This window comes from Cnephaeus nilssonii, assembly GCF_951640355.1.
Source record: "Cnephaeus nilssonii genome assembly, chromosome: 10".
NCBI classification, from domain to species: domain Eukaryota; kingdom Metazoa; phylum Chordata; class Mammalia; order Chiroptera; family Vespertilionidae; genus Cnephaeus; species Cnephaeus nilssonii.
The window spans coordinates 60,804,283-60,818,976 of record NC_137081.1 but is presented as its reverse complement, the minus strand read 5'-3'; the positions used below and the strand labels follow the sequence as shown (position 1 = coordinate 60,818,976).

At 36.6% G+C, this 14,694-nt stretch overlaps 1 protein-coding gene across 8 annotated transcripts in view; it reads right to left on the bottom strand.

Annotated features, from left to right (window-relative positions):
* PRPF40A (pre-mRNA processing factor 40 homolog A) overlaps positions 1–14,694 on the bottom strand; it is a gene marked incomplete at its 5' end in the record, with an annotated part of 57,103 nt that overhangs the window by 41,035 nt on the left and 1,374 nt on the right. For all 8 annotated transcript variants that reach the window (XM_079782209.1, XM_079782210.1, XM_079782211.1 and 5 more), the window contains 2 exons: positions 886–966; positions 13,508–13,639. In XM_079782209.1, the coding sequence (XP_079638335.1) occupies positions 886–966; positions 13,508–13,639 (213 nt within the window). The remainder of the gene's footprint in view (positions 1–885; positions 967–13,507; positions 13,640–14,694) is intronic.

Sequence of the window (14,694 nt, the reverse complement as noted above, 5' to 3'; positions counted from 1 at the left end):
GGGGCAATCAGGAAGGCAGGCAGGCAAGCAGTTGGGAGCCAGCAGTCCTGGATTGTGAGAGGGATGTCCGACTGCCCGTTTAGGCCCGATCCTGGGATCGGGCCTAAACGGGCAGTCGGACATCCCTCCAGGAGTCCCAGATTGGAGAGGGTACAGGCTGGGCTGAGGGACAACCCCCCGCCGTGCACGAATTTCGTGCACCGGGCTTCTAGTAATATAAATAAAGGGAAAAATGAAAACTCTTATTCAAGAAGCTAAAAAATAAGTCTACTATAATTCCAATGTTACATTACAGTACTCCAAAGGCACTTAAAAAGCTAGTGATTGCCTATCAAATACATATATATAAAAGGCTAAAATGCTAAGTGTCCAACCGTCCGACCTGTTGCTATGATGCGCACTAACCATCATGGGGCAGACACTCAACGCAGGAGCTGCCAAGCTGCAATGACTTAGCAGCGGCAGTTCTTGGGTGACGCACCCCGAAACCAGAGAGAAGGGAGCCCGATTCCTTGTGGGGCTATGTGTTTCCACCTTCAGCCATGGGTTATGTTGTTGCTGGGGCACTGTCAGCCCCGAATATGGTTTACTACACACTTGCTACGTTTGTATTCCACACCCTATATGACAGCAACTTTGCAGAGTGCCCTCTCGCACTCTGGGACCCCTCAGGGGATGTCGGAGAGCCAGTTTCAGCCAGATCCCCACCTGCCGGAGGGACCCCAGTAGGTTGGCCCATCTCACCTTGTCCTGCCCGCCCCGCCCCATCAGCCACATTCTAATTAATTTCCTTTCAATGTGCAGGAATCTGTGCACCGGGTCATTAGTTTTAATGTATAAAAATAATCAAAACATCATAGGAAATAGTTATTTTCACAAGATTACCGGTAAGGCAGGCTGCATGGAAGCCTGAGACATATGAGACATCATCATTCCAGGCATTACTGAAGACATCATTCCAGGCATCTAGAACAAAAGTTAAAAAAAAAAAAAAAAAAGGTTACTGCATAAGACCAAAGCCCTTAATATGACTTGAAGGATCTATGTACAACTTAAGATTGAAACCCAGTGAGCACTGTATTATATAGGTAGTATGCTTAGTAAGTGCTTGTTGAATGAATGAAGTACTTCATCAATTACCTACTTTAATACTTATGTGATAATTAGTGTGTATAGTCAAAATTATTTTAACAAACTTAAAAGTTCAGACAATTATGTTATTTGTAATCTAAATTTAAGAATATTAATTTCCTTTAAATTTTAGCTCAACACTCATGCTTTTCTCCCTTTTTTGGAGCTAGACAAATTTTTTTTCAGTATTTCTCACCTTTTTAATATTTAATTAAATAATTTTATAGCAATCTGGTCCTTTTAGATCAAAGGTGTTTAAAATTCAGTGATTTTTAAAACTACATAAAAATTAAACTTCTCGATTACAAATCATCTATAACCTCACTGGTAAAAACAATTAATAAAGTATATACATAAATATCTGGAGAAAAAATATTAGTTTGGAACCTTAATCTAGTGTACCAATAACTGCCATCCAAATCTACGAGTTAATTTTTCCTACTAAACATGAATAAAGATCATGAAGAATAACAAATTTCCAAAGGATTCTGACCTATGTTCATGTATATTAGTATAATCTCACATTATAATTTTGATTTTACTATGAGCAAGTCTAAAGAAAACATGGAAGGTGATAAAAATTATATACAATCATAGATACTTAAATAACCAATTATTCAAAAATTTTAAATTAAATGAACAATTTGAGAAATAAGAACCAAAAAGAAATAAAAATATTAGTCAACAGGAACATATGCATGTAAAGTTACTAAAGATAGACAAGACCACCCACACACTGAATTTTACTACTTGAAAGTCAAGTCATCAAGCAAAGCCAGGCTAAAGTACAATTAAAATGAAGTAGAATGGTATTAATAAGTTAAAGGGAAAATTGTTTGCTTCTCAAAACGTTAAATAAACTGTTTAAACATCACTAAACAAGAACAGAAAACGTGACTAAAACTTGAAATACACATTCAAATAAGCATTAAAAAAAAGGTGCAGTATTTGAAAATCGAAATACTGACAAGCCTCCAGCACCCTCACTAACAGAATAACAAAAATAATTTGCACATTAAGAAAAAAAAATTAAAGAGATCAAATGAGAACTATGCTTTTCCCCTCTCTTCTCCAAACCCCTACAGACATACATACCCTCACATTAATTTTTCATTAGGCTAATAGCAAAATAGGTTTGAATTCTATAAGTACTAAGTTACTGATTATAGTGAGCCGGCTGTTAAAATGGTCTGTTTATAAAATCAAAAGCTAGTTAACACATCCAGTAACTAGAATTCTAAGCTAAATTGAGAAACTGAAGTTTGAAAACTTAACAGAAAAACAAAATCTCCATCATGCAACAATTTCCACATGGTAGCACAAATGAATGTAATTTCAAACTGAAATATTCTGACACACAAGTGATCAAATACCATTTAAAAAACAAAGCACAAAAGTTTAGAGACAAGGCCAATGATACAACAAATAACATATGAGAATCATTAAAGAACAGTTTGCCCTGGTAGGGTAGTTCAATTGGTTGGAGCATCGTCCTGTACACCAAAGGGTTGCATGGGTGCAATTCTCGGGTCAGGGCACAAACCTAGGTTTCGGGTTCAATCCCAGGTCAGGGTGTCTAGGGGAGGCAACCAATAGATGTTTTTCCTCTCACATAGATGTTTCTTCCTTCCTCCCTTCCTCTCCCTCTAATTTAAAAAGGTGATAGAATTTTCTCAATTGCTCTTCCCACACTTTCAATTTTAAAACATCCAAAAATTTACCTTAAGACTAGAACTCATGATATTGGTTACAGAATGAGATTTAATTTCAAATAAAAAGATAAATTCTCAATCAGTACTTTTATAAATTCTTAGGAGCAACAACTGGTTAAGCTTGTTCAGCCTGATATTTATAAGATTCTTAAATAAACTGACTATTCCAAAATTAGATAGATCATTAATGTAATTTTAAACCAAAACTGTGATGTTCTTCACATGAAACCAAAGAACAAAAACATAAATATGCAAAATACGATGTTTCTTATGAAAGGCTATTACAAGAGTTTGACAAAATAACAGCTCTTCCAGAGGCTTGAGTATCACAAACAAGCCTGATTCCAAAGCCTGAAGAATCCACTTTGTGGAAATGTTATGATTTCTGTTTTTTCATTAATTCTACAACACACATAACATGAACATGCCTATCTGACTGAAGTTGAATCTTTCAGAGGGTTTGTGCTGACGTGGGCCAATAACTTGGCAGCACCATAAATTTGAGACCATTAATTTTTTTCTAAATCATTTTATTTAATACCACTGATAATGGGAATCTAGGCTGCATCAGTGTGGTTCCAATCCTCAATAGTGATTTCCTTTCCTCTGCCTAATATCCAAAGTTTGAGACAGTCAAACTACTTTGCTGTCCTCTTTTTGATGATAGGTTTCTTTCTTGTTTCACATGAAGAGAATAGCTCTTTGGTATCCCAGCTTTATTTGTAGAATATTTTAGACTTCTCACTTTAGGCTTATTTATTCTCTCTCTTAGGGCACCATAATACAATTGAGTGTCTTAAGATTGATGGCAATGTAACTTCCAATGAAATGGGATATTGGCTCAAAATGATTAAAGAGAAAAATTCTTAACCTAGTTGCCACAATACCACAACAAATTCCATCAGCCAAATCATTCAAGTTACAAAGTCGTAGTTCATGTAAGCTTCATGTGAAGCACATTATAAAATCACAACCATGTAGCACTTCACAAATTTCCATTTAAGCTACTGAGGCAAATATTAAGTGCTATAATTAAGAAGTGAATCAGAGAGAACCGAAGTGTGCAAGACATATATTAACTCAAATTTGATTTTTAAAAACCATTCTATAGTTGCAAATTGTTTTTAAAAGTTTGACTTTTGCATTTTCACTTGGTTCCCTTTAAATGTGCCAAATTTAAACTCCACAATATTAGTACTCTACAGAGGCTATTAAGTGTACTATTTATGTTTTCCTTTTTACTGAATATACTGGGGTGACACTGATTAAAAATTATACAGGTTTCAGGTGCACAATTTTACAATGCCATCACTTGTACACTGTATTATATGTTCACCACTCTAAGTCAAGTCTCCTTCCATCACCATTTATCCCCCCCTGTACCATCCTCCATATCCTCTCCCTCATCCTCCCTTCACAATAACCACTGTTGTCCGTGTGTTTTTTAATTTCTTTATTAAGGTATTACATGTGTCCTTAACCCCCATTGGCCCCCCAACCCCCCACCCATGCCTTCACCCCCCTATTGTCTATGTCAATTGGTTAGGCTTATATGCATGCCTACAAGTCCTTTGGTTGATCTATCCCCCTTACCCCCACCCTCCACTACCTTCCCTCTGAGGTTTGAGGCCTTGAGGTTTTTTGGGTTTTTTTTGCTCAATCCCTCCACTGCCAGACAGCCCTCCAATCCTGACTCCCCCGACAACTGTCAGCCTGTTTCCTATGAGAATGTCTCTACTTTGCTTGTTAGTTCATACTGTCATCAGATTTCACATATGAATGAAGTCATATGTACTTATCTTTCAGATAATTCCAAGTAAAAATCACTAGATCACAATGCAATTACATTTTTAATTTTTTGAGGTAACCCCATACTGCTTTCCATAGTGGTTGCACCAATCTACATTCAAGACAGCAGTGCACGAGGGTTCCCTTTTCTCCACATCCTCACTGACACTTGCTGTTTGTTGCTTTATTCATGCTCCGATGATTAAAGGCTTTTCATGTCTCTATGCCCTCTTTAAAAAAGTGTCTTTTGCCCATTTCTTAATTGGATTGCTTGGTTTTTGTTTAAGTGTACTATTTAAAAACAACTTGCGTCTACATCACTAACTCATTTTATGAACAAATGTATGAATGAATAAAAAATAATCTTTGAATAACTGCAAAACAACATTTTGTAATTTAACAAAATTATCATTCAACTGGAAATAAACAAAAGTACTACTAAAGAATATCCCTTTTTTAAGCTGAGTCTTTCTTTTTTATTTTTAAATTTATTTGAGAAAAAGAAAGAAAGACATCGATTTGTTGTTTCATTTATTGATTCTTGTGTTTCCTGACCTGGGATCAAATTTGAAACCTTAGCATATCAAGACAACACTCTAACCAACATGGCCAGGACCTGAAGCACATCCTTAACCGAAGTAAGTGTCTGCATTTTGAAACAATCATTTAACCTTACTTCCTTCCCCTTAATCTAGTTATATATATAAACTAGAGGCCCGGTGCACGAAATTCGTGCGGGGGGTGGGGGAGGGGGTGGGTGTCCCTCAGCCCAGCCTGCACCCTCTCCAATCTGGGATCCCTCTCACAATCCAGGACTGCTGGCTCCCAACTGCTCGCCTGCCTGCCTTCCTGATTGCCCCTAACCACTTCTGGCTGCCAGCCTGATTGATGCCTAACTCTCCCCTGCCAGCCTATTTTCCCCTAACTACCCTCCCCTGCAGGCTTGGTCAACCCCAATTGCCCTCCCTGCAGGCCTGGGTCCCCAACTGCCCTTCCCTGCAGGCCCAGTCGCCCCCAACTTCCCTCCTCTGCCAGCCTGGTCACCCCTAACTGCCCTCCCCTGCAGGCCTGGTCCCTCCCAACTAGCCTCCCCTGCTGGCCATCTTGTGTCCACATGGGGCAGCCATCTTGTGTTGGAGTGACAGTCAATTTGCATTATTCTTTTAATAGATAGGATAGAGGCCTGGTGCACCGGTGGGGGCCGGCTGGTTTTCCCTGAAGGGTGTCCCGAATTAGAATGGGGGTTCCCTTGGGCCATGGGGTGGCCTGGGCGAGGGGCCTGTGGTGGTTTGCAGGCTGGCCACGCACCCTGGCGACCCAAATGGAGGCCCTGGGATCTGGGATTTATTTATCTTCTATAATTGAAACTTTGTAGCCTTGAGCAGAGCCAAGCCTCCTGCTCCCTCTGTGGCCGTAGCCATTTTTGTAGGGATTTATCTATCTTCTATAATTGAAACTTTGTAGCCTTAACCAGAGGCCAAGGCAGGCCAGGGCTGCAGAAACTTGGCTTCCTCCATCACCAGGGGCAATTCAAGTCTCCTGCTCTCTTCAGCTCCATGGCTGTGCCATTTTTGTTGGGATTTATTTATCTTCTATAATTGAAACTTTGTAGCCTTAAGCGGAGGCCAAGGCAGGCCAGGGCACGCAGAAAGCTTGGCTTCTTCCACTGCCAGGTAAACCCAAGCCTCCTGCTCTCTCCGTGGCTGCAGCCATCTTGGTTGGGTTAATTTGCATACGCTCTCCTGATTGGCTGGTGGGTGTGGCTTGTTGGTATAGCATAATGGTCAATTTGCATATTACTCTTTTATTAGATAGGATTTCAGACACTTGTCGTTTTCTGATATAAGAAACAATGATAAACAAAGAAAACACCGAGACAATATTTTCACAAACTATTACCACATGAAATAGAATTTTACCATTTAATAAGTCAGTTGCTAATATTTAAAATTTAGTTTGCTAGATTTTCTTAAAAATCTAGCAAACTAAAGAGTTTAGAATTGACTAAGTCCAGTTGACCCTTGAACCAGTGGGTTAGGAGTGCCGATCTCTTGGGCAGTTGAAAAGCCAAGTGTAACTTTTGACTCCCCCAAAAGTAACTACTAATAACCTACTATTGATCAGAGCCTTAGTAATAACATGGTCTACTAATAAATATTATGTGTTATATGTATTTTACATGGTATTCTTACAATAAAGTAAGCTAGAGAAAATGTTATTTTAAAAAATCGTAAGAAAAATACATTTACAGTATCTGTTGAAAAAAAATCCCCATCTAAGTGGACTTGGGCAGTTCAAATCTGCGTTGCTCAAGGTTCAACTGTATATTCTTTCCTTTCAAATTCCAAAGAGGTTAGTTAGCTTAATGACAATCTCACACTGCTATACAGGGAAGCAGCCTAGTAAGCTATTTTGTCGTTACACTCTGGAGTCTGACTGCCAGCATTCCTATACCAGCTTGGCCACTTAACAACTGTGTAATCTTGGGCTAACTTAATTAATCTATCTGGGTCTCAATATCCTCACCTGTAACACTGAGAAAAACTACTCATGTGATAGTACTGTTGTAGGGGATCAAATAGGAAAATACACTTAGAAGGCACTTAGAACAATGCTCAATAAATGCTAGTTTTAACTCACAATGAAAGTATCTCTTGTGTTGCCTCTTATCTATTCCCTATCTGTCTGATAGGCACTTTGGTTCTTTAAAGACATCTATTAAATATTGTTAATCATCATCTTCAGTAGAAATCAACACATGTAATGACAAATAATAAATCAATCCTATATTAACATCAGTTTACAGATGGCTCTGAAATGTCACTGCATAATTCACTTAATTCTCTAAGTCTTACCATTACTGTCTAAAAATTGGACATCCATCTAGTCAATCTACGTTTCAGAGTCAGGAGAATCAAATTTAATAGGGTATATGAATCTCTCAAAGTTGTTTACAAACATGGTGATATAATTCTAACACAGTTTAGGTGCCACAATACTATTCCCTGAAACCTTTAAAAGGAAAAAAGAAAAAAAAAAGGAAAAAAAAAGAAAAAAAAGCCCTGGCTGGTCAGGTCAGATTTCTTACAAATGCAACTAAAAATCAACAAATAAAAAAAAAAGTTAACTCCCTACATTTACTAGTCCTCTTTTCTTTCTGATCTCACTACTTACTGAATACCTATTTTGCACTTTATAAGCTGCTTTCATTTATGTGTGTGTGTTAATACTAATTTATTTTGATGTTCCCTTTTTCTAGTAAAGAGTAGACAGAATGAGTAAGTGGCCCTATTTCTGCATTTCTCACAAAAATGCTAATTCCATGCTAGACAAAGCAAAATAAACAGATAACAGAGGGGTAATAGAGACCAGGGAAGTGAAGGAGAAGATGGTCAAATAAAACTAAAAAATACCAAGTGAAAACAGTCTTAAAAGGCTTTTGCAAGACTTTTCAGCATTTTTAGAAAATACTGGTCTTGATGACACTCAAAGAAGGGGAGAGGTATAGATTATTCTTCTAATCGTACATGGTCTTCTTAGATCTCTTCAAATACTCCCCATACTTAGAAACACTACTCAAGCTAAAGTCTTTAAATAGAAGAGTTCATATTTAAATGAACTTCTATCTAAATATAATGAAAACAAACTTATCTTTTAGTATTACTAGTAAAAACTATCACCTCGCTGATATTGCTCAGTGGTTGAGCATCAACCCATGAACCAGGAGGTTACAGTTCCAATTCCAGGTCAGGGCACATGCCTCGGTTGTGGGCTCCATCCCCATAGAGGGCATGCAGGAGGCAGTAGATAGATGATTCTCTCTCATCATTGATGTTTCTATCTCCCTCGCCTTTCCTCTCTGAAATCAATTAAAAAAAACAAAACACAAACATAAAGTAAAATACATTAAAAAAAAAAAACCCTATAAGAATTAACTATATACACAGCCCAAAAGTTATACAAACATTATTAGGTCCAAGGCAATCTATTTTTTTTTTTTAATAAGTACTTGCCTGGGTAATGTAAATGCACAGAGAAACTTACCTAGATTCAAGAATTATGAGCATATAACCTAAAAAAGCTTGTCACTGGCTAATATTCAATGTACAGCATGGATTCTGTAAGTAACCAAAAGTAAGGGTAATTCCAAAGGAATAGCAATAAATCAATTTATCAAATCAGTCATATAAATCTAAGATACCAATACTCTAAATTTCTCTGGAAGGCCTATATTCCCAATCATTTTCCCCTAGAATATGGAAAAATCTGTGGTAAAACTTCTTAAAGAGATGATCATCAATGAAGTCATACAGATAAAACAAAGTGAAGATGAGTATTCACTTTACTCACTAAAAATTGTTTATTATTTTCACCTTATTTATCTTTCATTTCTGTCAAATAAAAAAGCAACAATAAAAAGGCAGACACCAAAAACAAGAGTAAGCGTAACAATGTAAAGTTACATAGGTTACTACTAAAAACAGTCACATGTAGCATTACTGACTGGCTTATACTGCAGGAAAGTACCTGTGTGTTTGTTTCATTCATTCAACAAGTATTTTACTGAGCACCCATGATATGCCAACAACTGTGCTCAGCACCTATAGAATTCTTTAAAAGTACAAAACATAGGCCCTGCCCTCTAAGAGCTTACAATCTATTACTTGTTGGGAAGACAAAGCAAATAAACCTTAAAACCAAACAAGTCAATAATGAAGTGCCAAAATAAGTGAAACAGTAAGAGTTCTTAGGCTGATTACATAGGATTTTATTATAATAATTTGAAGGGGAGGTGTACACTGGACAAAGATTGCTGAGGACCTCCTGAAGAAGGTAGGACTTGGAATGGCAGAACTTAGGTAAGTAAAGTTCATGGTGGTAATGAGCTGGGGGCAGGAGGGCAAGAAGGTGACAGCATGAGCTCACTCTGAACTAATACAGCACTCAAGCTACCATGAAAAGACCAGCCTAGGTTCAAATTATGGAATATGAAAACATGCAGCTCAGAATTGCACTTTGAATTATACTATTCTTGAAAGTTAAATTGTGGAATTTAGATATTATCCTACAAGCACAGAAAAGCACTGGGAGTTCTTGGGCAAGGAGATGACACACTGAAATCTAAGAAAATTTTTTGTGGGGCAAGCTTGAAGTAGGAAAACCAGCTCAAAAGTTACTAAGAGTATCCAAAGACAGGACTGTAACTTGGGCTCACATAGCAGCAGGAATAGCAATAAGATCTGTAAAGCCAGCCTTAAGCCAATAAAAGAAAAGAAAACTCATTGGTAAAAAGTGATTACTTATTTATGTTTATTGAACAAAAGCAAAAAAAAAAAAAAAAAAAAACAAGTACAAAATAATTAGAATTAAGGAGACATTACTAAAATAATTTTATTTTTATTTCCCTATCATATAATCTTACATATCAGCTACTCTTATCAAGTAATTTGAATTGAATCATAGACTGTTAGAGCTGAAAGGGACCTTAAATCTTTTACTCTACTCTTATTAAAAAAACAAAAACAAAAATTAAGTATTAAAAAAGAAAAGAAACAAAGCCAGCTAGGACTCCCCCCTTAGGCTTAAGTGAAGGCAAATCATCTATGATAAAGATAGAAGAACTTGCATGTCCTTTGTTTAGAAATAACTGAATGAGAGGTAAAAACATTTTAAAGGCAAAACATTACTGACTATAGACAGAGAGGAAGAAGAGGGCCTCACACATAATTATGTCTTAATGCAAGTTTCTTTTGAAAATTTGAGTACTGCCATCCAGCAGAAAAATTACTTTATTAATATGATTTTTAAACCACTGATAAAACATTACTTAATTTACATATTATTCTAAAGTTTATAACACTTATAAGGTCTTCCAACTGTAAAATCCTATAATTCTATGAAAGTAAAAGCACAACTTTCCCATATGAAATTAATGTACAGTAAGAAAAGAGGCAAATTTAACCTACAGGACAGATAAACTTTAAAGAAATTTTGAGCTCCATTGATAATTTTCAAATATTTGTTACTAAAAGATTCAGGCTGAATTCTAAAAAGGGCATTCTGGATTATCTCTTGAATAAAAAATAAAATAAAACGAACATAATACTTCTTTAATTTAAATTTAACTTGCTGCATTTGAAAAATTATGAACTCTGGCTTCTATAGATTGTTATTCTGTCCAGTCTGTATATTAGTTTACAATTAAGGTTTAAAATTTCATGTTATGTTCTATAACATATCAAAAACCATAATTATTTAGAAGACTGCCACCAATTTTAGTCTTCAGCTGGTCCCAGAATGAGATCCTAATGTGAATTGGGCAATATACATGAAGGTTCCATAACTGTCAGTACCAAAGTCTAAAGAATCTGTTAATTCATTTTTTAAAAATTGGATGGGCAGGATACTACCAACATTGTGTCACTGCAGTGAACTTACAGGCAATTCTACTTCTCATTATATTCTGACCACTTACTACTCATTAATACTTCTGAGAGTGGGTCAACAGAAGTAATGATGCAGAAAAAATGATCAAGATTGCTTATTATCAATTTTTATTTTTAAGGTAGTTTACAGCTCTTTAAGATAGATTTCCAGATTACTTGAGTATTGAAATTACCCATGCCCTCCCAGTCTATTATCAAAGCTAAAATAAGAATTAGTTTTACCAAGATTTGGATCCAATATTTGTTAGTTAGATATTAAGAGGAAAAAAGAGGAATAATCTTATTTTAAGGAAAAACAATGGTGACTCTCTGGGGACCCTCAGAGCTAGAAGCCTAAGACATTCATTATCTTAACAGTAGCCATTGGGAGAGACAGACTTCTAAACATTTAAATAGTCAGGTATACTTAAAGTCACATGGCATATACTGGCCTGGGAAAAAAATAGAAGAAAACCACAAGGTGAACTTCAGAGTATCTGAATGGATACGTACCAAGTAGCCAGTAACCTTACTAGGAAAACGGTCACTAATATAACTAAAGTGAAAGGGCCATAGTGCAGATTGTGACCAGCTTATGTCAATAGATACACAAAAGTACTTAAAAAAAAATAAAATAAAATCTGCAATTTACTAGAAATGACTAGCTGGTATCTTAGTTTTGGTAGTGCAATAGCACCATTACAGCAAGGGTAAGCAGGTCAATCCCTTGCAAAACTTACCTTGATTGGCCCAATGGAAACAGAAGGCCCCAGAAAAGAGAGAAGCATCTGGCAGTAGCAAATTGTTTTATTTTATCTTTCTGTGGAAAGAAACTAATTTTAAATAAGAACCAGAGCATTTAAAGAATAAATATTTTTTAAAGCTCATTATCTAGTTAGAGCAGCTCTACTAAGAAAACAAGAAGAGCTCCTTGCTGCTTAGAGATGGAAAGAAACAGAAGAGGAATCAAAGTTGTTTCTCCATCACCTAGGGAGTTTTAAAACTTGTGATATTCTAGAGAAGAGGTGAGGAACATACGGCCCTCAGGCATTATAAAGCCCTGGAAATCATTTGGTCTGGCCCTGCCAAGACATTAGAGGTGAGTTAATTAAATGTTTGACCAAATAGAGCAGGGTCATTTTTAAGTTGATAATTTTGTATGGCCTGCAAATGATGTTATAAATATCCAAATGGCCCTTGGCAGAAAAAAGGTTCCCCACCCCTGTTCTAGAGTAACAGAATAAATGATTCTTTTATTTAAAGAACTCCTACAGGCAGAATCTTTGGGCCTGGTGCCTTTGAATAAAGATTTTTATACAAAATTAAGAGCTATATTCCAAATAAAAAAAGAAAAGCACCTGACATTAAGCCCTTCTACTCTTAAGGTAGCGTAAAGAGACAGAGCAAGCTCCTTCTCCACTACAATTTCACCAATAACTTAAAACCATCAAGGCTTAACTGCTTATCAAAGTAAACTATTAATTAGCAGAAAGTTCATACCTAATTGACTGGCTTTCCAAAATATTTTGTTAGCCTAAAGTTTTGATGATTTATTGAGATACTCAAATGGAAAGAAACCAGTCACCAAACTAATTTTAAGAATGAAAGCATTTAAAGATTAAATATTTTTTAAAGCTCATTATCTATTTAAGAGCAGCTTTACTAAGAAATATTAGAACCTAACGGGGCATAAAATTATTCACAGTAACTAAACCTGTTACTTTTCTTGAATGCTTCCCTAGAAACTCAGTTCTATTGAATTTACTGAGTCAGCATTAAAATCTTTTGGTCCAAATCACTCCCACAAAATGTCCGCTTTCAATCTATGCTGGAGATGGAAGGGACAGCTCAAAGCAGGAGTGCAGAAGCAATAAGCATTAAAAGAAAACAACAACACAATAGTGTAAGTGAAAAACGAACTACCTATTTGGCACTGTCCTATTAAGAATCAAATTAGAGTAGAACATACCCAACTCCACACCCCCCCACACACACACAATAAGAGGACGCTATTTCAGAAATAAAATTCATTTTAAACAGCCAAAGACCTAAACAATTGCAATTTTCAGATTCTATGCATTTACATGGTCCCCCGATATAAATTATGTTGATTTATCAGATATTTACTCTTAGAACATTAACTTCAATTGACATACTTGTGGGAAAAAGTCATTAAACTAAAAAGCCTACATTTACAGTGTTACTTTTAAATTTATTTAGAAAACCACACAACCTCTTAGTTTTGTTGCAGTGAAAGTAGTTATTTTATACAGAAGACTTCATATATTCAAAATGGTTAGTGTCATGATTCAACATTTCACTTATTTGAAAACATTACTTTGACATAAACTAATCCTTAAAAAGCTACAAGTTTTGACCCAGATTTTGAAATCTTGACACAATGATACAACAGGCAAAAATAAAAGCAAAATAAAACAAAAACATTCTTACTTGACCCATTGGTGGGCCTCCCATTGGGGGCATCATCTGTGGCATCATTCCATGTGGTACAGGAGGCATATTCGCTCTCTGACCCATAGGGTGCATTCCCATGGAGGCATAATGCATGCCAGGATGCCCCATCTGAAAAATAAGGACAATTTAAACAGGAGCAAGTAACAATAAATACTTTTCAAAAAATCTGATTTCAATAAATCAGTTAAGTGTAGCGAAGTAACAGTAGGCTAAAGTGTGATTTAATTATTAGGGATAGTTTATACTTTCTTATATTAAACAAAATGCACTTCACCAATACTTACCAGCTTTAACCAAATCCCAGAACAATAGGTAAAGAAATAAAATCATTACTGGACAGTTAGATCTTAGTTTTATTTTAAAGCACACTGATTTGATTGGTGGCTAATTGACTTGCTAAGTTCAGAAGTGTAAGAAAGCCAATTTAAAAACTGTTATGAAAACAACTTTGTCCTGTATCACACAGATATAAGATAGACAGCTATTGTTTAAAGCCACTTATTCTTAAATTTATTTCTAAACTGATTTTAAGCCTTAAAACGCTGACATTACCAAATTAACTCAGATGAGGGCTGGTCTTCTAAAACACCAATAGGGGTATCCAGGGACACCTCTCTCCTAAAAAATACACATACTACTCTCAAATATAATCTTTAGCCGGGTAAAATTACTTGTGCCACAAAAAATTTCTTATTCCAAAACTGAGGTCTGTCATTCACACTAAATGCAAACAACTAATTCACCCATTTCAATACGCTTTTATAAGACAACTACTTCCTTTACCTGTGTCCATTAGTCCCAAGTCTTAAAACCAGGTAATTATCGCCTGCAAATTCTCCCAGCTGTGCACCCTACAGATCCCACCACCACCAGTGGGAACCCGTCCTGGCAGACTGAAAGCCCACAGAATCCCGTCTCCGCCCTCCCCGCCCTCCTAAGCTGGGCCTGCCCCTCCGAGACGCTCCCCGCGCTCGGGGCCCAGCACCTCCACCGCGCAGCTGTCTACGCCAGGCCCGCTGGAAACTTCCAGGGTCCCACATCTTTCCCTTTGTGCATCCCCGCCCTCCATTTCTCTCCTTCGGAGCACGTCCCATCTCGAGCTCTTTCCTTCGTTCTCTCTCCTCCTTTTGGAGAAAGCTTCCTGTCTCTGTTTTTCATTGTGC